The sequence below is a fragment of the Onychomys torridus genome, chromosome 1 (genome assembly GCF_903995425.1).
Source record: "Onychomys torridus chromosome 1, mOncTor1.1, whole genome shotgun sequence".
NCBI lineage: Eukaryota > Metazoa > Chordata > Mammalia > Rodentia > Cricetidae > Onychomys > Onychomys torridus.
Window position 1 is genome coordinate 164,292,035 of NC_050443.1, and position 23,795 is coordinate 164,315,829.

The 23,795-nt window shown below is 51.4% G+C and overlaps 1 protein-coding gene across 3 annotated transcripts; it reads right to left on the reverse strand.

Annotated features, from left to right (window-relative positions):
- Nucleotides 1-1,005: 1,005 nt before the first annotated feature.
- Kcnip2 (potassium voltage-gated channel interacting protein 2) lies at nt 1,006-23,458 on the reverse strand. Of its 3 annotated transcripts, XM_036171006.1 has the most exons (10): nt 23,093-23,458; nt 5,578-5,673; nt 4,776-4,829; nt 4,123-4,247; nt 3,700-3,769; nt 3,471-3,541; nt 3,249-3,356; nt 2,967-3,071; nt 2,782-2,844; nt 1,006-2,395 (listed from the first exon to the last, which is right to left on the reverse strand). In XM_036171006.1, exons 1-10 carry the CDS (start codon nt 23,163-23,165, stop codon nt 2,348-2,350), a joined length of 813 nt encoding a protein of 270 aa, XP_036026899.1. In that variant the 5' UTR covers nt 23,166-23,458; the 3' UTR covers nt 1,006-2,347. The 3 variants fall into 3 exon arrangements, with proteins under 3 accessions (XP_036026899.1, XP_036026913.1, XP_036026907.1); XM_036171020.1 differs by lacking the exons at nt 4,776-4,829; nt 5,578-5,673 and having other exon boundaries at nt 23,093-23,457; XM_036171014.1 differs by lacking the exons at nt 4,776-4,829; nt 5,578-5,673; nt 23,093-23,458 and adding an exon at nt 19,299-19,401.
- Nucleotides 23,459-23,795: the final 337 nt, after the last annotated feature.

Below are 23,795 nucleotides of genomic sequence, written 5' to 3' on the forward strand. Positions count from 1 at the left end.
AGACCACAAGGAGGGTGTGTGGAGACCCCCGTGCAACTGCAGGTGTGTGGAGACCACAAGGAGGGTGTGTGGAGACCCCCGTGCAACTGCAGGGTGTGTGGAGACCACAAGGAGGGTGTGTGGAGACCCCTGTGCAACTGCAGGTATGTGGAGTTGCAAATACTGATGAAAATCATCAGGCAATGGCTGACACACAGACCAGAGCTTGAAGGTTTCCCCTGACAGTCTGGTCAATCACACCGGTGATCAAAACACACAATTGTGGAAGCAATCCAAACGATATTAACCGACTAGTGAGGCACCACAAGCAGAAGCGTGAACATGTATTTGATGACTTGCAAAGACATCTGGCAAGGGAGGAGTCAGGAGGTCTTGGCAGCAGGGCTGCTGACATGAGCTAGGACCTTGGTCCTATGGGTGGCACATGCCTGTGATCCCAGCATTTGGGAGGTAGAAACAAGAAGATAGGGTTGAAGGTCATCCCTGACTAGGAAAGATTTTCTCCAAAGAAGAGAAAGAGAGAGAAACAAGAACAAAGGTTCAAACATCAATGAGGCTAAACTCTGGAAATATATAGATGTATATATGCATGTATACATTATATATACTTATATATAATGCACACGTGTATAAACTAGCTTCTGTTTTCCAAATCCATATTCATGTTGGATTAGAGTGGTAAATGGTTCTCTTTCTCTCCATTTTCTAGAACTGGAATAAAATACATCTTATGGCAAAAGAAAAAAAAAAAAGACAACTTGCTTGGCACACAGAGTCTTCAGACAGTACCCCATCTTTCTGGGTGTCCTCTCAGGCCTTGGGAGGAGGTTCTCGTAGGGGCTAAGGTCAGATGGATTTCCATCCTGAATCTTGGGTATGTGTCATACATACCCAAGGCATGGCCACACTTGACACTTTCTTGAGAGTTTAAAGGGCCGTAGGCACATCGTCTGGATTGTGTGGCATTTGTCAGGTGGGAGGGAACAAGAAGCAAAGACAGCAGGCTGTGCATAGCCGTTGTTTTATTGGATCTGGTGTCTTATTTTACAAAATATGTCGAAGAGCCCAAAATGCAAAGCAGCCAACAATGTCTGATGGGATGGGGGGCTCTGTGCGGGCCCTTCTTCCCCACAGACCCTAGCTGACTGGGAAGGGAGCTGAGTGAGACAAGCAGGTGTATTAGGAGGGGCAGCAGCATGGCAGAGTGCTGACGATAAGGTCGGACCTGAATCCTATGGTCCCCGCCCTCTAGGTGAGCTCAGGGGCATCTCTGGGCAGACTAAAGAGAGGGAGAGGGGACCCTAGAGCATCCTAGGGCATTTGGAGGGTTGGGCAATAATTCCAATGAATGCCCCCATACTGGGTTCGGATGGAGTGCCTGCCTGTGTCCTCTCATCCTCTAAGGCAGCCATTAGGAGTGGTAAGACACAAATTCAGGAAAATCCCTGACTCACTCCATGCCTCCAAATCTAGAGGCCATGGAAAATTGGAACTGAAGCCATCGAAACAGGTGACAGGCAGGAGGCAGGAGGCAGGATGGGACTTTGAAAGGCATCATCCAGGACACCTCCCACTCACCTTCCCCTGGCCACCACTCCCACCACACAAGCAAGAAGGATGGAGAGGATGCGAGGATGAACCAGCTATCTGGATCCCAGGCTCTCCTAAGACACTGAGAAGTGTATGGTACATTTCTGGGACATTGCTAAGGACATAAGGCCTTCTGGGAAGTCAAGAAACTCATGTTCTGCTGGCCCTGGACAGCAGACCCATAGAACTTGGCAGTGGCAGCCCAGTCTGGGCTCTTATCATCTGCCCAGGCTTTCTGTCTTCCACTCCAACCAATTGGTAGGCCCTAACCACGGGCTCAAGGCCAAGATTCTCTACTTTCTTGTTTCCCTTCTGCAGGCTCCGCAAAGGCTGTGCTGAAAAGCCAGCCAGGGACGTGGGGAGAGCATGTTCTCTGAGAAGGGGCCTTAGAGGGAGTCCATGAGACCAGGCATGGGGAAAGCACCATAGCAGGAGGAATTCTGTCTAATGTGGTTTCTAGAGTGGGGTTGGGAGGTGAGGAACCACTCAGTCCCTACACCAGGGGTGTCCTCAGCACTGGCATCAGGCGACAAGGATGAGAGCTGCTGGGAGCTGGGAACTCCCCTTCCAGATACGCTTTGCCTCTCCTGCCGCTATCCAGCTCCAGGAATCTGGACTACTGAAGGCCCAGGACCTCGAATCCCTACAGCCCCCAGGGTACAGGGAGGATGAGGACAGACCTGGGGAGAGAGGGTTAGGTTCACCTGAACTAGGACTAGAGCATGGCCACCCCCACCAACCCTCTCCCTGGTGGGGGCTAGATGACGTTATCGAAGAGTTGCATGGACCTCATGATGTTCTCGTCCTGTGGTCGTGGTACATGACGTGAGGGAGGCAAATCAGAGAGAAAGAAAGAAAGAAAAAGCTTGTCAGCGACACAGAGGAAGACATTTAACCAGAGATGGGTACACTCAGAGGCAGAGAAGGATACATGGGGGACCTGGGGTGGGAAAGGAGTAAGTCCCCCTTGGTCATGAAAGAACAGACTGGGGATAGGGGGTGACATAAAGTTGAGAGGAGCCTTTTCCTGTTTCACTGATTTAGGCCTGAGAGTTCAGAGGAGGGATATGGAGAGTGGGGCCATACCTTTTTTTTTTCTTTCTAGAGCTGAGGACTGAGCCCAGGGCCTTGTGCTTGCTAGGCAAGCGCTCTACCACTGAGCTAAATCCCCAACCCCAAAGGGGGCCATACCTTTTGACAAGACTCAATGAATTCCTCAATGGTCACCACACCATCCTTGTTCCTGTCCATCTTCTGCAAGAGGGTGGTCAAGCAGGGAGAACAAGGGGCAAAGGGAGAGAGACTTAGAGAAGAGACTTGGGGGGCCCTGCCTGCCCTCCACTCCAGGGCCCCAAGCCCACCCAGACCCCAGGCACCTGGAAGAAGCTCTCCACATGCTCTCTTGGGGCCTCCTCCCGGAGGGCAGGGTATGTGTACTTGCCCATCATGTCATAGATGGACTTCATGATGTCAAGCATTTCCTGTTAAACCAAATGAGAAGATTTCTCCTAAGAGCATCCAGCATCTAAATTCAGGGGCCAAAGATGGACCTCCCCTCTTACTGGTGACACAGATGGACACTGTTTATCAGATCCCTTTGGACCATCACCACCCGGCACCCCACACACCGACCCTCTTGCCACCCAGTGGCCCTGCACCTCCTTGGTGATACAGCCATCCTTGTTGAGGTCATATAAGTTGAAGGCCCAGTTCAACCTATCGTCTATGGTTCCCCGAAGAATCACCGATAAACCAGCCACAAAGTCCTGGAAAGGAGGGGGGTGGTCTTTGCCAACCCATTCTTTGGGTTTGGCATGGGAATCTCGGACCCCCTGAAGCCCCAAGAAACAGGCTTGTTTGACTCATCTTTCCTAGCTCACCTCAAAACTGACAGAGCCGTCATGGTTGGTGTCAAAGGCATTGAAGAGAAAAGTAGCGTAGGTGCTGGAATCTGTGGATGAGCGTGAACTTGGCCTTCAGGCAGGGGCACCCGCTTCTTTTCTGCAGCATGCCCAGACCCCCATTACCGCAGCATTCCCAGCCCTCCAGAACCTCTTCCCACCTCAGCCTAGAGCCAACAACTGTCTGCCCTGGGCGGTGTCTCCTCACCTCCTTGGGGAAAGAACTGAGAGTATATCTGCTTGAAGTTCTCTTCACTGACAATTCCACTGGGGCATTCCTGGACAGGGACAGCCAGGCTGAGCAGAGACACAGACCCCAATTCCTTCCCATTCACCACCCTCAGGCCAGAGACTCCCAGAAGGAGGAAAAAATCATTTTGCCTCTGTGGAACTTACCACAGCGTTCTGGTAACGACTGGCAAGGAGACGTCTTCCCCAGTATACAAACAAACATCAACTAAGTCACAAGCCCAGCCTGCCACCCCCAAGCGCCCTGAACCCCAGACTTCAAGTTGGGCCTGTGGGCCCATCTCCCTCTTCAAAGCACCCAGGCCATACTCTCCAGGCAACTGCCTGTCAGCCAGGCCTCTCTAGTGCAGCCCTTGCCCAGTTGGCTACGCCCTCCACTCACGTTCTTGAAGCCTCGGTACAGGACCTGCAACTCTTTGCGTGTGAACTTGGTTTGTTCCTGCAGCTGCTCCAGACCCTCAGGCCGGTGAGACACCGTGGACAGTTCAAACTCATCCTCCACGCTGTCTGCGGGGAGTGGTAGGGGATAACTGCCTCAGGCCAGGCCCCTGAGATGACTTGGGTAATCTTCAACGTAATTAACACATCCCCCCTCCTCCATGTCTGTCCTGTCTTCCACTTGGGAGGCCTGCTTGTCAGACTCAGAGCTGAGAAAGACACTGGTCAGCTTCGGGGTCCGTTGGGGCTAAGGCCATGCCTGGCTCCAGAGCTAGAGGTCTGGACTCAGCACTGGCCCCTGGCCCTTGGTGGGGAACAGTCCCTTGCCGCAACTTCTTAGAAAGGGGATAGAATGGGGCGCAGGAGCTCCTGAAGGTTGAAGCGAAGGGGTCTTTCTTGACCAACTTCGATCAGCCCAGCCCCAGCCTGGGAGAGCCCACCCCCAACCCAATCAAGCCCCGCCCATCCCAGCCATGCCCGAGCCATGCCCCACCCAGCTCCAGCCAATCTTTGTTCAGACCCCCACCCTGACTCCATCCCGACGCCCAGCCCCCAGGCAAGTACCCCCATCCCGCCCCAACCAGGAGAGTGAGTCACCTGGGTCCAGCGGGCGGGGTCTGTGGGGGCGGAGGGAGGCTGGGGCAGCTAATGCTGGAGGGAGTGAATTGTCACCAAGAAGACCAAACCCTGTAGGTGCTCCCCTGCCCCACACTCACAGGAAATCTCCCAGACTTGATTGTTTAAACACACGAACCCCAGGCCCGCAACATAGGCACATACACAGTGAACACAGACATCCACGACATGAACTCCTCACAAGCAGCCCCCTTCTTGGATTAACTCTCCGGGTAGTACCATCAGAGTGAGTCAACATTAGGGGCTGGAAGAGCTACAGACACGGCCTTTACAGCTTGCAAATTCAGTATGATTTTCTAAGGTGGGCAAGGCTCAGCTGAAGAAATGGAACATACAGACAAAAGGAGACCACTCAATCAGTGGCCTGGCCGCTCAGTTCAGGAACAGGCTGGGACAGAAAAACCTCAGCATCCTGACATCTGGGAAGGTGGACTCTATCCTCTACACCTGGTACACATTCCAAGGTCTGAAACAGCAGGGAAGCCACCCTGCCATGGCCACACTGGCCATGCTTACTCAGGCTTTAGGCCTAACACACAAGCCCTGATCCACCATTTTGCAGAGCAGGGTTGCCCACAGGCACTCATGATTTGGCCATGCATTGCAGTTTGTAGCCACTGCCCTCACATCCAGACCCAGCCAGCTCCTACCCCACCTCCCACCACACTTGTCTCACACACACATACACACACACACACACACACACACACACACACACACACACACACGTCTCACCCCCCAAAAGCATAGGAGAGGCACTTGCTTTCACTGACTGAGGGCAGGGCTTGGGGCCCGCAGCACGGCAGCAGCTTGAGGAAACGCTGCTTCAGGGCTTTTTTAGCCGGCCCTGGAGGGTGGCCTGGGAAGAGAGAAGACCCCAGGAAGGTACATTAACTCCCACTGCCCCTCTGGTCCATTTTCCTATCCGCTCCCCCACCAATCACAAATCCATGCTGGCTGGGGTGGGGATAGGAAATGAATGGGGGCAGTGTGGACGGACGGGCAGGGTGGCTGGGGTCAGGTCACCTATTGGGTCTCATAGGCATGTAATGTCAACTGGGTCCAGGCTTGGTCACTGTGTATGATGAGAAATGGCTGGCAAGAGTGAGCAGCCTCCACGTCTGCTAACTGCAACCCAACTCCTCAGGGTAATGTCTAATCAAAGGGATTGCCTGAATAGGAATCGGTCTCCTTTCTCTGTCTCTGTCTCTGTCTCTCTGTCTCTCTGTCTCTCTCTCTCTCTCTCACACACACATACATACACACACACACACACACACACACACACACACATACAGAGGCATGTTGTAATTTAGAATGGCAAATGACATATAGATGACAGTAACACTTAGTGGCCTAAGCATGTTCCAATCACACACACAAACATATGCTTTTACCTAACACTCTAATATATACAAATATGACCAAAGTAAAACATGATTACACATATGGAGACATATATATATATATCAATATCATCTCATTCACAGCATGATCAAACCACATAAAATATACAAGGACCCTCAGACAGCATAACACTATGTATTAAGGATCTCAAGACAGGGGCTGGAGAGATGGCTCAATGATTAAGAGCACTGGCTGCTCTTCCAGAGGTCCTGAGTTCAATTCCTAGCAACCACATGGTAGCTCGCAACCATCTGTAATGAGATATGACGCCCTCTTCTGACATGCAGGCATACATGCAGGTAGGACACTGTATACATAATAAATAAATAAATCTTTTTTTTTTTTTTTTTTTTTTGGTTTTTCGAGACAGGGTTTCTCTGTGTAGCTTTGCGCCTTTCCTGGAACTCCGCTTTGGAGAACAGGCTGGCCTCGAACTCACAGAGATCCGATTGCCTCTGCCTCCCAAGTGCTGGGATTAAAGGCGTGCGCCACCATCACCCGGGTTATAATAAATAAATCTTAAAAAAAAAAAAAAAAAGCTCTCAAGACATACACCAAAGTTATTATGACATATCCATGACATTGTAACCTAAATCTGTTCTGTGAAGGTCAATATCCATTGTAAACTTGGCTGGATTTATTTATTAACTTGACTGGATTTAGAGTCACCTAGGAAGCTGGGCAGTAGTGGCGCACACCCTTAATCCCAGCACTGGGAGGCAGAGGCAAGTGGATCTCTGAGGCCAGCCTGGGCTACAAAGTGAGTTCCAGGACGGTTAGAGCTACACAGAGAAAACCTGTCTTGAAAAACCAAACATACAAATAATCTACCAACAAAAGAATCACCTAGGAGACACACCTCTGGACATTTAATTGAAAGGAAAGACCCACCTTGAATGTGGGTGGCACCATCCCGTGGGCTAGGTTTCTAGACTGAATAAATGGGGGAACTGGCCTGAGTGCCAATAAAAATTTCTCTATGCTTCCTGACTATGAAGACAGACTTCCTATAACTCTGATTCTGCATCTTCCTGACATGATGCCCAAGAGCTACAAACTGTCTGCCAAAAGAAACCTTACGTTGTTGATCTTGCAGTTCTTTTATCACAGCCAGAAGTAACTGACATAGAGAACTGCTACCAGGAGTGGGGGTGTGGCTGCCATAAATCTGACTGGGTATGTGGTAGGCCTTTAGAACTGGTTCACGGAGGAACACAAAGTTTGAAGCCATGGGACAGAGAAGGCCTAAGAGACTATAAGCCGAGACTATAGAAGACAAGAAGACACTAGAGATGTAGAAAGTAGGATTCAAGATATAGTTCAGGGCAGAGTACCTGCCCTTGAGAGGATGTTAGACAAACCTGTGAAGGTGAAGCCTATGCTGCATTTGGAACCCTCAGGATGTTGGAGATGCCAGGGCTGTGGGGAAGCTATCAAGAGAAGCTGCAGGCATTAAATAGAGCAGGCTCACGAGAGATGCTATGCGTGCTCCAAGTTACCATGAGAAGGGAAGACGTAGACTTACTTGTAGCCAGGCAGTGGTGGCACACACCTTTAATCTCAGCATTCTGGAGGCAGAGCCAGGTGGATCTCTGTGAGTTCGAGGCCAGCCTGGGCTACAGAGTGAGATCCAGGACAGATACCAAAACTACACAGAGAAACCCTATCTCAAAAAAAAAAAAAAAAAAAAGACTTATTTGTGCCCAGATGATGCCACCAAGACCACCAAAACCAAATATGGAACTGCAGAGCTCAGTGTTTGTCTTGCTGGGTTTGAGTCTTGCTTTAGTCCAACCTTTGCTTGCCCTGCCCTTATTCCTTTTTAAAATGAGAATAATTGCTCTATACCATTGTGTGGTGGAATCATATAACTTCTTTTTACTTTACTGAGGCTTACAGTTAAGTGATTGCCCTGAGTCTCAAACTTTGCAAATTTGAACAATTTTAGAACTACTAATATTCTGGGAAATCATGGGCCAAGGAAAAGGTTCACTGGGTAAAAGCATTAGCCAGGAAAGCCTGATGACCTGAGTTCAATCTCTAGAACCCAGGTAAAAAGTGGAATGTGGCGGCACACCATTCTAAGGGGGTCTAAACACCTGGAGCCCAGCACAGCAGAAACCAGAGAAACCCTCACTCAATGGAAAGTGAGAATGGAACCCTGAAGGGTGACCTCTGACCTCCACATCATACACAAACACACATACAAAAAAATGGGAGGGAGACTTATATAGATAAACACATTTTGCATTATGAAATAACCATGAGCCTTTGAAGACCAGGGATGGGATGTCATGGTTCAGTGTGATGTATTTGAGTGTTGAGTTGACAAAGGGTAGACTTACGATGACTGGGTTTAGAATCACCTAGGGGACACACCTCTGTTTCTCTCTGTGATGGCTTGAATGAAAATGGCCACCATAGGCTCCTATGTTTGCATACTTGGCCCCTAATTAGTGGAACTGTTTGGGAAGGATTAGGAGGTGTGGCCTTGTTGGAGATGTGTGGGCTTGGCCGTTTCAAAAGCCCACACTAGGTCTAGTTGCGCTCTCTCTCTCTCTCTCTCTCTCTCTCTCTCTCTCTCTCTCTCTCTTTCTCTCCCCACCCTCTCTCTGCCTGCTGCCTGTGGATCAGGATGTAGAGCTCTCAGCTACTGCTCCATTGCCATGCCTGTCTGCTTCTCACCATGATCATGGCCAACCCTCTAAAACTATAAGCCAGCCCCCAATTAAATGCTTCCTTGCCTTGCATGGTGTCTCTTCACAGCAAAGGGCAGTAACTATCTCTGAGGATGTTTCTAGATTAACTGAGGAGGGAATTCCCCACCATGAATGTGGGCAGTCACATCACATGGGCTAGGAACACAGACTGAATAAAGAGGAAGAAAGGAGAAATTGAGCTGAGCACCAACATTTATTTCTTTTCTCTCTCTCTCTCTCTCTCTCTCTCTCTCTCTCTCTCTCTCTCTCTCTCCCTTCCCCCCTTCCTTCCTTCCTTTCTTTCTGTTTTGTTGTCCCAGACAGGGTTTCTCTATGTAGTCTTCTTGCCTGTCCTGGAACTCACTCTATATGCAGACCAGGCTGTCCTTGAAATCACAGAGATCCTCCTGCCTCTGCCTCCAGAGTGCTGGGATTAAAGGAGTGCACCACCATCTTCCTGCTTATTTCTGTTTTCTGACTGTGGACACAATGTGACCAGCTGCCTCAAGTTCCTGCTGCCACAGCTAAAGACAGCTCACCACCATGCCTTTCCTACTATAGCAAACTACATGTTCAACCATGTCTCTACCACCGTATGAACTATACATTCAACCGTGTCTCCATCACTGTGTGAACTATACGTTCAAACTGTGTCTTCCCCACCGTATGAACTATATGTTCAACCATGTCTCCACTACTGTGGTGCACTACACATTCAAATTGTGAGCCCAAACCCATCCTTTTTGACTGGAGTTTATCAGGTAACTTGCCACAGCGATGAGAACTAATACAGTCCCCACAGCACCCACATACCTGACTGTACTTCATCCACAAAGGCTTAGTGTGTCCTGGGTACATTCACTTTTTCTCTTGGAACTCCTTATACTCCATAGCATCCTCAATCTTCCTTCAGAGGAACTCGGTTCCTTGTTCCTATTAGCTAGCTCATCTGTGCCAAAAGCTGAGCTTTCTGAGTCCTTCACTAGGTGACCAGCTCTTTGAAGGTGAAACATGAGCAGACTGATGCAGTGACATATCATAGAAAGCGGGTGTGATGGTTCATGCCTATAATGCCAGAACCTGGGAGGTGGAGGCAAGAGAATCATGGGCTCGAGGCTAGCCCATTGATTATGCCTCCTCATTTCTACATGTGCCCTTCACTGTAACTGAGCCCCAGGGGACCCTTAACACCATTATTTGCGTCTCTCAGCTGCACTCACCTACAGACAACGGGGCTAGTGCCACAGGATCTGGCACACTGACTAGAGTTGACTTCATTCCTGGTGCGCCAGCTTCCTTTAGCTACCTTAGTCTACTTAGCCCTCCACGTCACACTGTCCTCCCGAGCCAGGCTCCACCCACAGGACCATTCTGCCCCCAAGGGGGTGGCTATATAAGGTTACAGCCTTCTCCCCTCCAACCCATCCTATCTAAACCCTCCCTGGAGCTACTGAGAGGTGGGAAGGAGGCAATGGGCCAGGCGAGGATCGATGGTGGCCTGGCCCCTGGCCCAGGCCTCCATTAGCCTGGACTCTGGTTTCCCAAAGCCGGATTATACCCAGGGCCTCGGATGGTGCTGTCAGCCACCCAGGGAGTCGGGGAGTGGGTGAATGCTCCCCCCCCCCCCCGTGTTCCCTGCTTGCGTGGACTAAGGTGGAAGAGAGAAGAGAAGTTGCTGCCATCCCCATCCCCCCCAATGCTGGGTTTTTCCAGATGGCCCCCCGCTCACCACCACAGTCTAAAGAAGAGTGAGAGGCAATGACCTCGGCCTAGCCTCCTCAGTAAGTCTATGGCTCATGGAGTGACTGAGCAAGAGAGTGGGGGTACGATTACTGAACCCCACAACAGGCAATTCCTAGACCTTCCTCTTGTCTCCGGCTTTCTTAACATCTTTCCAGTTCTCCCAGGTGTCTATCCTCCAGCCTCCTCACCACTTCCCTGCCTGTCTCTAACAATGAGGGAGAGGGTGCCACAGAGTTACAAGGTTCTTGCTGGAAGAGGAGGGGGCGGCCAGAACTCTGGGCGGGTGCAGCATACATGCTTCCCTGTGCGTCACCAGTGCTATTCTCCCAGTATGGGACAGGACACATGGCAGCCCTAGGGACCATTCTTCCCTCGCTTCCAGGAGTCTGGGAGGTGAAGGGCTTGGGATGGCCACAGCCTGAGTCTCTCTTGATCCCCAGGCTGGAGGGAGCCACAGTTGTCTTGGTCACAATGTTCCCACTTGTGGGCCCCGAATCCACTCCCACCGTTAAGCCTCAGTCTGGTGCTGTAAGTCCTCAGGGAACACTGGGAACAGTTACACACTCAACCCCACTACCCAAAGAAGCTTGTCCAGGGCCTGGGAACAGTCACATCCACTATCTCACAAAACCATGTCACTCTGACATGTGCAATCACATGTCTGTCACATATACAGGCGTACACACGTTGTCTTCTCTTACACATGAACACCCCATGTCTCCCACACTGAATTCACACACACACACACCACAGAAAAACTACTTGTGAGTACCCAGACCTGGAGTCAGACATCTTTATAGAGTCACTGTGGCACTCTGGCTGCAAAGGGGGACCTACCCTAGTTATCTCGGGCTCCCTTCTTTACTCTGGACACTGGATGCCTGTCTCCAGGCTGCTCCTGGCATGCCCCCGGTTCTTCTCTCGGCCTCTCCATACCCTCCCCCAGCCTCCTTTCACACTGCACTCTTCACCGGAGACATGTCTCCTCCCTCAGACCAGCTCCCTGGAGACACCCTCATTATCTCCCACAAATCCTCTTCCCAGGAGACACTTGACACTTCCAGACAGGTCTCACTCACCTGCTCACCCCTGCCCCCCCATGAAGACAGCACAACCTGGTCCCCAAAGAGCAGCTCAGACATGCCAGCGACCTGGGTTACCTTCCAAGGAGACGGGTTCAAAGAGACCAAACTGCTCCAGGACCTTGACAAAAAGAACCAGGACCACCAGCACAGCCACCATCTCCAACCCTTCCAGGGTCATGGCCGCCCTGGGGCATGGCCCCCACCTACTGATGTTCAGACCCGAGGCTGCCCCACATCACCTCCCCTCGGACTCCCTGCCTGAGTAAGACCGCCCTGCTGGAGTCTCCTGCCCTGGGTCTCCTCCCTTCCCCTCTCTCCCCGCCTCTGCCCCCCACACCTCCCAGCCACAGCCTCCGCCTTTCCCTCCTGAGGCCACCTCAGCCTTTGGACCGGCACTTCCTCCTCAGGATCTTCTGGTTACGAGGGAGGTGGGCGTAGGAGGCAGTGACCTGCCCAAGTTCTTGAGGGGGGCATCCCCCAGACACTCCGTGGTCACTCTGTGACACAGGAAGGGGACAGTGAGAGAAGCTTAGGAGGCAGGCAGCAGGGTAGGATGTGTGTGAGAAACTATGATCTGCGCCCGGCCCGGGTGAGTAATGGATGGGTAAGGATATGTTGTGAGTTCTGCGTGGCTTACCGTGTGCATATTCCTGGGCTTGTCAGTGTCGGAATATGCATGTCCGCTTTTTTATGTGTGTTGGTGTGATTGTGCACCTGTCACAAAGGTGTGTTTGGGAGTATGATTGGCTTGGGAGTCTATGGAATCTAAGTGTCAAAATATGTGGGGATTTCTGAGTGTATGGGGCAAGGTGTGTGTTTCAGGAGGCTTGCAGGCTGTGGCTCCGAAGGCACGGATGAGCTGTATAATTGGGAAATGAGTCTATGGTTGTATTACTATGTTGATAGAGGATTGTGTGATAACACAAGGGGAGACAAATGACCTCTCCTCCTGTAGAAGGGCGCTATCAGCATCGATCGCGGTTGTCATGGAGACCAGGGGGCAGGAAGCACTCTCTTCCCACAGGCCACAGGCAGTGAAACTGAGGCCCAAGGGAGGGAGGGTTAGGTAGGGAAAAGGCCACTGGCCCCTCCATGACCCTCCAGGAAGGGAACTTCCTGAGGCTGCCTTGGGACTCAGAGAGCTAAAACTCCTGGGGGTGGAGGGAGGGCTGGGTTTTCTCCTTCTTCAGGCCAAAGCCTCATCCTGGATGTGTCAAAGCCTGGTTCCTCCTTGGGGAGGAGCTCAGGATAGGAGGCAAATGTGAACTCCCATGTGAAGTCCCCTTCCTGGCAGTGAGTGGGGGTGGGGAGGCCTTCGGAGCCTGTAAACCATAAGCAAAAGCCCTCTGAGTTAACACTGTTACCACGGCACAGCAAACGAGCACTCAGTGTTTACTAGATGATGCATTATAGTTTACTGATGCGATCAACAGAGCTTTCTCCTGAAATCTATGAAGACAGATTTCAGGGCAAGTCAGGCGGAGCAGCCAGAGCCAGAGGAAGCATACCTCCAACCTCAGTGCCTCGGTTTCAACCCAACCTGACTCCGGCCCTATCCTCTGTGGCTCGCTTCTTGGAAAGCTCCCTGCTTTTGTCACTGGGATGGCCCACTCCGCAGCTCCAGGATTAGTGAGTCTCAGTTGGGCGGGAAGCAGTCCCTTTGTGCCAGCTGAGGGTTCAACTGCAGTTCTCCATAGCTACCACTGGGGGTCAGTGTCTACCTTATACCCTATCTTACCCCACACGTTCAGCAACGTTCAGACAGCCCTGGAAGGTGGCGGGAGGGGCAGATAGTTTTGCCTGCTGTGTCCGGTCCTCTGTTGCCCCCCCACCCCCATGTAGGTGGCAAGAAGGTAGTCAGTTCACAAGTTGGCTGTAGTTTCTCATACCTTAGAAGTCACTGTTTTACAGGGTTTAATGCTCTCTTACCACCAGGATGAGAGAGAGCCCTTGTTTCGGCCAATTCGGCAGCACCACTGCCCCACAAACAGTGCTACCCGTTTGACCATGGACCGTTCCCTCTAAGCCTGTGAAGCTTTCTTGTCCTGACCTAGAGCTCTCACCCACCCTTTCCAGGCAGCTTTATTCTCTTCTCTTCAGAGCCCTCAGTCCCCAGCTGCCCAGTTGAGCTCCATCCAATTCCTTGAGCTGGGCTGCGGTAGCACATGCCTGTAACCCCAGCATTTGGGAAGGGGATGCAGGAGGATTAGGCATTCAAGGCCAGCCTTGAGCTACACAGGGAGTTTGAGGCCAGTCTGGGCTACCTGAAATCATGTTTCAAAAAAGCAGAACAAAACAAAACAAAAGACCCAATACCCTGTCGAATCCACAAGACGCAGCACCTAACTCCATACTGTTAATAACAGAAACAGACTACATGGTACCATGGGCCAAAGTGTCAACTACCCGGGTTCAAATCAGTTTGCAACTTGCACTTAACTGGGTGGATCCTCCTTACATTAAAAAAGTATTCTGGGCTGGAGAGATGGCTCAGAGGTTAAGAGCACTGACTGCTCTTCCAGAGGTCCTGAGTTCAATTCCCACCAACCACATGGTGGCTCACAACCATCTGTAATGAGATCTGGTGCCCTCTCCTGGCCTGCAGTCATACATGATGTATACATAATAAATAAATCTTAAAAAAAAAAAGTATTCTTCGCAGGGACATGGCATTTGAACAGAGGTCAGAAGACTACTTTCAGGAGTTAGTTCTCTCTTCCCTGGGGCCCCAGGGATGGAACACAGGGCATAAGGCTTGGGAGCAAGCCCCTTACTGGCTGAGCCATTTCATAGCTCCTTGATGAGTCCTTGTTTTGTTTTTGTTGTTTGGTTTGGTTTTTCGAGACAGGGTTTCTCTGTGTAGCTTTGCACCTTTTTCCTGGAACTCACTTGGTAGCCCAGGCTGGCCTTGAACTCCACCTGGCTCTGCCTCCCAAGTGCTGGGATTAAAGGTGTGCACCACCACCGCCGCCAGGCGTTTGTTTGTTTTTGACTTTATGATTTAATTTGTGTTGTGGGTGATTCACCTGCCTGCATGCTCATTGCTTTGGCGTGTAAGATTTCATATTTAGAATTTGACTTTGTGCAGGGAGATAGATACATGTCTGATTTCATTGTTATGATTTATTTAGGCCATGCACCAGTTGAGACAGAGACTGAGACTTTGTTTTTGTTTTTCATCGAGACTGGATTTTTCTGTATAGCTCTGGCTGTCCTAGGACTTACTCTCTAAACCAGGCTGGCCTCGAACTCACAGAGATCTGCCTGCCTCTGCCTCCCAAGTGCTGGGATTAAAGGTGTGCACCACCACCACTGCCTTGATAAGATCTTAACATGTGTGTGTTTCAGGCTTTCATCTCACAAAGTTTTTGGTGGGAATGAATGAACTAAAACATGAAATGCCATTGGACAATTTGGCCACTGCTAAATAAGCATGACCACTGTTAATAACAACATTCCTTCCATAGTTCCATGGCACTTAGTAGTTCACTAAGCATTTCCATATTTATTACTATGATTATTTTTACTTTTTTTTTCAGATAGGGTCTTTCTCTCATTTAGATTTGTTTTCTGTGTATAAGTGTTTTGCCTGCATGTACATACGTGCACCATATGCATGCTTGGTGCCTGTAGAGGTCTAAGAAGTGGTCAGATCCCCTGGAACTGGAGTTAGAAATGGTTGTGTGCTGCCATGGTGCCGGGAACCAAATGCAGGCCCTGTGCAAGAATGTCAGCTGCAGTTAACTGCTGAGCCGTTTCCCCAGCCCCAGTCAGGGTCTTAGTGCAGCCTAGCCTGGCCCCAAACTTAAGTAGCTGAGAATGGCCTTGAATTCCGGATCTTCCTGCCTCCTGCTCTCAAGTGCTGGGATGATAGGTGCACTCCACCAAGCTGAGTGATGTCATTATTCTGACGCCTTCTCATGGCAACCCCATGAGTCCACAGCAAATAGCATTGTGTCTCTTTCACTGAGGAGGTAAAGAAAGTCTTGCTCAAGGTACTTAACTAGGAAGAGATAATTAGGAGACCGGACTAGGCCTCTCTGTGTCCTCAAACAGATTCTGAGTGCCTGGATGGTCAAGATGTTGAAAACAATAACAGCAGCAACAACAACAACACAAACATTGAACTAAACAGGCCCAGTGGCACACGTCGGTGATCTCAGCACTGGAGAGAGTGAGAGGCAGGAGGATCTCTGAAGTTCCAGGCCACAGAAGGAAACCCACTGAAGATAAGAACTTACGCAAACTGAGCACAAGGCAGACACCTGTGGAACGAGCTGATGGAGACAGCCCCTCCGAGGAAAGCTCATTTAAAACTGTTCTGTTGTATGACAACCACGTGACAAACAGTTCTAGGCATGCCATTAAATGAGTTACACAGCAAGAGCTTTCTAACTGGGAGGTCAGGGGGAATCTAAGCTGCTTTTGTGGTACTGAGGATCAAACCCAGGCCTTGGACATGTCAGATAATGGTTCTGCTATTGAGGGGCTAGAGAGAAGTCTCAGCAGTTAGGAACACATTCTGCTCTTCCAGACAACCTGCAAGTTCCTTCACCCCAAGCTCACCACTTCCTGTAACTCTAGCTCCAGGTTCTCCTGCTCTACCTCTCACGTGCTAGAATTACATGTTCCACTGTGTCCGATTTTAAGCTGAGCGCCCATGCCTGTAATACCCAGCAGGCTGAGGCAGGCAGATCTTGGACTCTGAGGCCAGTCTGTACTACATAGCCAGTTCCAGGCCACCCAGCCATGGCTACATAGTGAGTACTCATCTAAAAAAAGGCTGACTCAAACATCTAACTTAACAAAAGGATCAGCCTTTGGTGAGCTCACTAGTTATGAATATGCATTACTTCATGTCACCTCCATGGTAAACCTGAGAAGAATTGAAGCTCATCAAGTGATTTTCCCAAGAAGTAATTAATATCCTGGTAAAGAATGACTTCGGGGGGGCTGGAGAGAGGGCTCAGCGGTCAAGAGCACTGGCTGTTCTTCCAGAGGTCCTGAGTTCAATTCCCAGCACCCACATGGTGGCTCACAGCCATCTGTAATGAGATCTGGCGCCCTCTTCTGGCTTGCAGGCAGAACACTGTATATACATAATTAAAAAAAAATCTTAAGGAAAAAAAAACAATGACTTTGGCTAAGCCTGCCATGTGCCAGCTCTCTCTTGGGGGTGCTGAGAAGACAGCTCACGTTAGGAGAGCTCTGGGCGACACAATTTCAAAGGCTGGACTCTGGGAATACTAAGCAGACTAAGATTGAAAGGCACCAGAGCAGTACCCTGCTTCCTGCTGTTGGAGAGAGAGGCAGATCGACAATCTTGCATCCAACTGTTCTGTTCACCATGTCTTCCCTTCTCCTTCCAGCTCTCAGAGACCTTGGCCCAGCCAGGCTTCTGGTGAAGGGTCTGTAGGAAGTGAGAGAGCATGCTCTTCCCCAGGGTCGCCCATCCCCCTACAGAGACTTCTCAAGTCTTAGAACTGAATGAGACTGAGCTAGACCTGACTTTGCTATTCCACTGGCTTTACCTCATCATCCACTTTTGTGATGCTGGGGATCAAACTCTGGTCTACGGCCTGTGAGGTGAGCACAGGACCTTCGGGCCACAACCCCATTCTCACAGTGGAAGCTTTTTCTTTCTTTCCTGTCTTTTCTTTTTATTTTTAAAGACAGTCTTACTATGTAGCCTCAGCTGTCCTGGAACTTACTATATAAATTAGGACTTAGAACTCACAGAGATCCTCCAGCCTCTGCCTCCCAAGTGTTGGGATTAAAGGTGTGTGCGCCACCATCTCCTGGCTCATCATTTTGTTGTTGTTGTTGTTGTTGTTGTTCTCCTTCTTCTCCTCCTTCTTCTCCTCCTTCTTCTCCTCCTTCTTCTTCTTCTTCTTCTTCTTCTTCTTCTTCTTCTTCTTCTTCTTCTTCTTCTCCTTCTTCTCCTTCTTCTCCTTCTTCTTCTTCTTCTTTTTCTTCTCCTTCTTCTTCTTGTGGTTTTTCAAGACAGGGTTTCTCTGTGAAACCCAGGCTGGCCTGGAACTCGCTCTGTAGACCAGGCTGGCCTTGAACTCACAGAGATCCACTTGCCTCTGCCTCCCGAGTGCTGGGATTAAACGTGTGTGTGCCCTCCCCCCCCCCCATTTCAGAGTGAAATCTTAATGGAATCACTTTAGGTAAAGTGAGAACTCAAGACTAAAGTGTTAGGGGACTGGGCTGGTCCTTCCCAGACATTTCAAATCTCACCACAGATATACCGCTATCCTTCAGTCATTACTTTCCATGGTTCAAGTCTGGAAAAATACCGCCTTGTGGAGGAACCCACACCCTATGCATTCTGCTCTCCACTGTCACTCTGTCATCGAAAACCCCAAAGCCCTCTTTCAGCTACTTCCATTCCATCCCCAGCTAATCAAAAAAATACTGCAGCCCCCAGCTGCACCAGGTGATTAATGACCTCCCTAGGCGGTGGGGCTATTTTGGGTCCTGGAAGTCATGCTTGCAGTGATTGAGAGCTGGCCCTGCCTGGCTCCAGCCATCTGTCACTGGAGACAAGCCCAAGCAGGGGGCTTGAGGGGATACATGCTCCCCAAGAGACTCGCAAGCATGGCTCTCTCTCACTTGGCCCCAACTCTCCTCCCAAAGGTACATGGCAAAAAAATGGTCTCAGGCCCTGACTATACTCCAGGGTCTTCAGCAGAACCTCATGTAGGGAGGCAAGGAACTACAGATCCCGGAATGCCACGGGCAAGGTTGTGTCAGTTTCCTTGAGGCCAGATGAGAGAGAATTCCAGGTTCTTTGGGCCCAGGAAGCCCTAAGGAAACCTAAGTGGAGGTGTGCACAAATCTCAACAGCACCATATAAAACCCACAACTAACGCATCGTAAATCCCACAAACTTCATGCCAAGGTACAACTTCATGAAAGCCTTATCAGTGTACTGACTTAGGGTTCCCGAACCAAACTCCAAAGCACATAAGCCTGGGTGGGTGCAGTCCCAGGATGCATGGCCTTTGGAGACATGCAACTCGGGAAGTAATACACAATCCCATTAACACAGACTCCCAGAGACAAAGCAGTGACAATCTGTGCCGCACAGTCCCAACCATCTGGTCAGGCATGAACTCACCAGGGAGCTCAGCTTGCTCTAGCTTCATTTTCTCCCCTTTATTATTATTTTTTGACACTGATAGGTTATTGTAAGACATCCCACAAAACCCAAGTAATGGAATACAGGGCTGTACCTTTCCCCAGCTCAGTGGCAAGCTTCCTCCCATCCCTGCGCCCTGCCCTTTTGAGTCTTCACCCTTCAGTGAGCAGCCCTATCCTCTCCAATGCCGTGAGCCACGCTGCCACTTCCTTTGATCCTATCCTGCTGTTTCGTGAGTGATCCCGGCTTTACTCGGTCAGAGACCTTCCTTACCCCGATTATGTGCGAGCCCCTGCTCCTTCGGATCCCTGTGAGGAACCCTTCTCTCCACCTCTGTAAGGCTCCAATCCCGAGCCACACTCATTTTTAGAGGGGTCCTGCCCCTCCCTTCCCTTCCTCATACCTGGCGACAGCGACCCAGTCACCAACTGGTAGAGGGATCGAGCTGCCTGCCCCAACGGGCTCCGGCAGGTGCGGGGGCAGCGGTTCATGGCCTGGCTGGAGCGCTTTGCCCAAGCTCCGCCCCCAAGGTCCCGGCTGAGGGGCGGTGCCGCCCCCTCTGGAGTGGGCGGTGCCAGAGGGCAAGACTGGCGGCCGGGAGCCTCAGACCCTGAGCCTCTCCCTATCTCAGGTTGCCGGCCTCACAAGGGTACCTTGACCAGGTCATCATAGGCACTCTGCACCCACCCCAAAGCTCCTAGAGAAGGGGGCGTGGCAGAGGGGCAGGCCGTTCTCTCCTCACCGCTTCTCTCCAAACGTCTTCTGAATTTCTGGTAAGGAAAACAGGTACACACGAATTTTGAAAGAAAAGCTGGATGACTGAATGATGACTTATTTTTATTTTAGATTAGGTCTTGTCTGGCACTCGCTACATGGTTCAGGCTGGTATCGAACTTGTGGCAATCCTGTTTCGTCTTCTCAAGTGCTGGGATTACAGATGAGAACCACTACACCAGGCAGATCTTATTTATCTTTTATTGCTCCATTTCAATCCCTCTTCTGGCTGTTTCTCCCACCCCCACCTCCCATATTAGCACAGGGACGCTACAGGGGTGAGAGGACATAGTTGTCATGGCAACTCTCCCCACTTCCTGGGCCAATGGGAGGGAAAGCAGGAGAAAGGACAGTGTATTAGTGGGTGAAGAGGCGGCAGGGCTGTGCGCCTAGTACTGTCTCCTGGCTCCACATCCTTTCAGAACTGTGTCTGGTACTGTCTTTCGGGTCTTCCTTCTAAAGACTCGACCTTCAAATGCTGGCTCCCAGCCAAACGCAACAAGTAAAAGCCCCGGCCACCGGTCTCTGTCTAAACCCCTTTCTAAAGTCGTTAAAACCCTGGGTACATCCCTCCAGCACCAACACTTCACACTCCTGGGAAGGCCACAGGAGATGTATGATCCGATTCTGTCCACTGTGTGTGGGAGGGGTTGGGAGTGAGCCTACATTTCAGGGGACAATTATCCCCAAACCCCACACTCGGTCAACTCGACCCCGGTTGGGAACAGTGCCCCCGGGGAATCAGCTTCGTACAGAGGCTCTTTAGCCACACGGGGGCGCTCCACACCCAGGAACGATACTTCATCACCAAAGGAACAAGACTCCGGAGATCCCGGACCCAGGCCCTGGGGCTGTCACTGAACGCTCGGCTCAGTTTGTACTACCCCTTTTCTGCCTCTTTTCAGATGGGGGCGCTGCTGAGCGCGGATGGCAGCCTTTCCCCACTGTGCTGCACTGCCAAGCCGCCCCACTGGGCAAGTAAGACAGGAAGAATGGGGTGGGGGGTAAGGAGGAGCTCTTGGATCACATCCTATCCTACCCCCACTAAAAAACTACCTTTCCCAACTTGTTCGGAGCTCAGGGCAAAATTGGGACAGTCAGGGCATATCTGGGATGCTCTGAGGCATAACTTAAGGCCATTTCGCTGCCAGCCTAATGAACCAAGATGACAGAGATGCTGCCTCTGCCTCCACCCCAAATCCAACTGTGGAATCCTGCCTGCACAGGGAAGGGGAGGGCTGGAGCACACTTCAGCACCGCGGACAACGACTCCCCTTTGGGATCCAATCAGCCGGCTCCAGTCTCAAGATAAGCCCCTCTTTACAAATGAGCGTCCTGGTAGTCTTTCTTTCTACTTCTCAAGTCACATGCGGAGCTATCTACAGCGAGGATGCTGATGCTCGATCATGATTATAGGTGCTGGACCTTATTTCCTTCGGGAGGCTGTCAGCAGCCAGGAGAATGCATACAGTAGTATTCTCTATTTTACAGGTAAGGACCATGAGGCCAAAACACTGAAAGTCACATAATCGGCATCCTTCCATTCCTGACTGTGGTGAAGTAGTGCACTTTCAAACAGAAGTGCCTCTCCACCCCGGCCAAGTCCTGCCACACTACTGAATCAGATCGTATAACAGCAAAGCAGGACACACACTGAGATTCTAGTACGCTGGAAGGCCGAGAGCTTGAAGTTTGGGGCCAGCTTGAGCTACATAGTTAATTCAAGGCCAGGTCTCTGTAGCAAAACACCATCTCACAATAAATTAATTAAAATCAATCAATCAAGTAGCCTAGCAAGGAGGCGATCATGTCACTTAAGGGGAGAATCAGGGTATGAGGCAAACTGACTGAGCATTTGAATCAGGGCTCCTGGGCTCTTACTACTTTCAAGGACCCTAAGTTGCTAGTGAGTACAGAGTAGAACTGGATAGCAGGACCTCTGGAGTCCACATGGTGAACATTCTTCCTTCTGGGGGTCTTGACATTGCAACTAGTGTCTTCCCAGAGTCAGTTAGAGGCAGAGACTTACTCCCAAAGTTCGATATCCTGGTCCCCTTCCCTGCTGCCCAGGTCTAACCCTACTCCATCAAGGAAGGGCAAAGTTTATGGTCTTCCGCACCTGCCCGGCTTTGTTTCAGTCTCGGGAGAGAGAACCTCCTTCTACTCTTGGTTGGAGTTCTTCGGGAGACTGCACCATGAGACACACAAAGCACATGCATGTGGAAACATACGAAGATAACAAAGTCAGTCACATAAACACAGGTCTACCTACCAAACTCAGGACTCTACCAGGACATAGATGTACCTGATCTCACAGACCCTCCCAAAGTGGGCAGCAAAGTGATTTGGGGTGGGGGCCTGAGGGCAGCCGAATGCACTTCATAGGCCCGTAACTTCCTGGCCCTGGCCCTGAAGGAAAGCGAGAAGATGAGCTTTGGGTGACATTCTAAAAGGGCTGTTGGGGATAAAGGAGCTTTGTGTGTCCATGTGATCTGAGTAATTCTGGGTAGGAACTAACCCAGCACTAACCAAGGCTCTCTACAGGGTCAGGTGCTGGAACCATAAGGTGCTTCTCTGCAAGCCAGGCTGTTTGGGTGGTAGGACCTTAGGGTCCCTTGTTGTGTCCTTGATACTTGCAGAAAACTGGAGAGAGCTAGTGTGGGACACTAAAGACCCTCACCAACACCAGGGAAGACAGGCAACGAGGACAGAGATGCCATTAACGCTCACCGAGCCCCCACTACAGGCATCAAGCATGGGAGTAGACAGCACCAAATGCTAAAAGAACCCACAGCCCCACAACCACAACCACACTTTTAGTGAATGTTCATCCCAGAAGTCTTATAAAGCTTATAAAGAGACACACCAACATAAAGTGACACCCTGATGCACTCTGGTAGTTCCATGCCACTCCATACAGAATCATTCAAAGCACAAAGTTGAACATGCAACAGACACACGGCCAAAACTTCACTAGTGCAGCCAGGGTCCTACGCAACCACACGCAAACATCTGGCAAGACCAGGAAATGGCACTGCCTCACGGAATCACGCTCACCCCAGCTGTCATCAAAGCTCAGGGCACATGGCAGCTAGCCGTGGGAGGCGCACATATACATACACGGACACACAGGAATGACAGGTGCTCACACACGTAACACCTCCCACTCCAGACACACTCCCAGCCCGGTGGCACACACGCCTACACCTGCTGCCTCTCCACACCTGCCTCACCTGCTCTTCCTCCCCCACCCGCAAGGGAGCCTAAGCTTTGAATGCCAGGTCTTGCCGCCCAGACCAGCCTGGAAGGTGCCTGTGAATGGGGCAGAGTGTGGGTAGGGGCCCAGCCAGGGGCAGAGAGGCGGAAGGGTCTGGGGGGATGGAGTCCGCCCACCCGCCCAGGACCCCTGAGCCGCCGACTCACCCGTCAGCTGGTCGTAGGAACCGTCCAGATCTCGGGATTCGGACAAACTCTCCTTTCGGCCTTGGCCCCGCATGGCCCCCGGCGCCCCGCTCCCGCCTGGGCCGTGGGAGGGGGCGCCGGGTGGCCGGGATAGGGCGCTCACACGGCGCCCCCTGGCGGCGCAGCGACCTGCCGGGGCTGGGGGCCCGGGGTAGGGGCTGACAGGGTTTTTGTCTGGGAACTCACAGGGTTCTCGGGCCCACCCCGGGGTCCTGGGGCAGGAGCCAGAGGCTCGGGCAGCAAGATAGCGTGGAGCGGGAGGCAGAGTGGAGCCGAGCAGAGCCGGAGCCCAGCCGCCTCTCCTCCGCCCCCTCCCCGCGGCTGTCACCGCCGCCTCCCCCCTTAGGAGCTGCCGGGATTGGCTCCCCCTACCCCCGCCCCCCACCCTCGGCAGCTCGGAGGAGGCACCCGGTGAAAGGGTGAACTGGAAAGTGCCGGGGAGGGAGACCAGCTCTCCAGCTACACCACCCACCGAACTGCGGGGCTCGGGGAGGAGGGGGCCAGAAAGGCCCCGCGTGAGGAGTCCCCGCCCCCGATCCTCAGGCGCCCCTTCCCCCCGTCCGTCAGTCAGTCCTGCTCAGTAGGGCCAGAGCCTAGGGGGTACGTCTGAGTGACTCTCTTGTTCTCCTCTCTTCGCGGCACCTTATTTTCTCAGTTGTTCCTC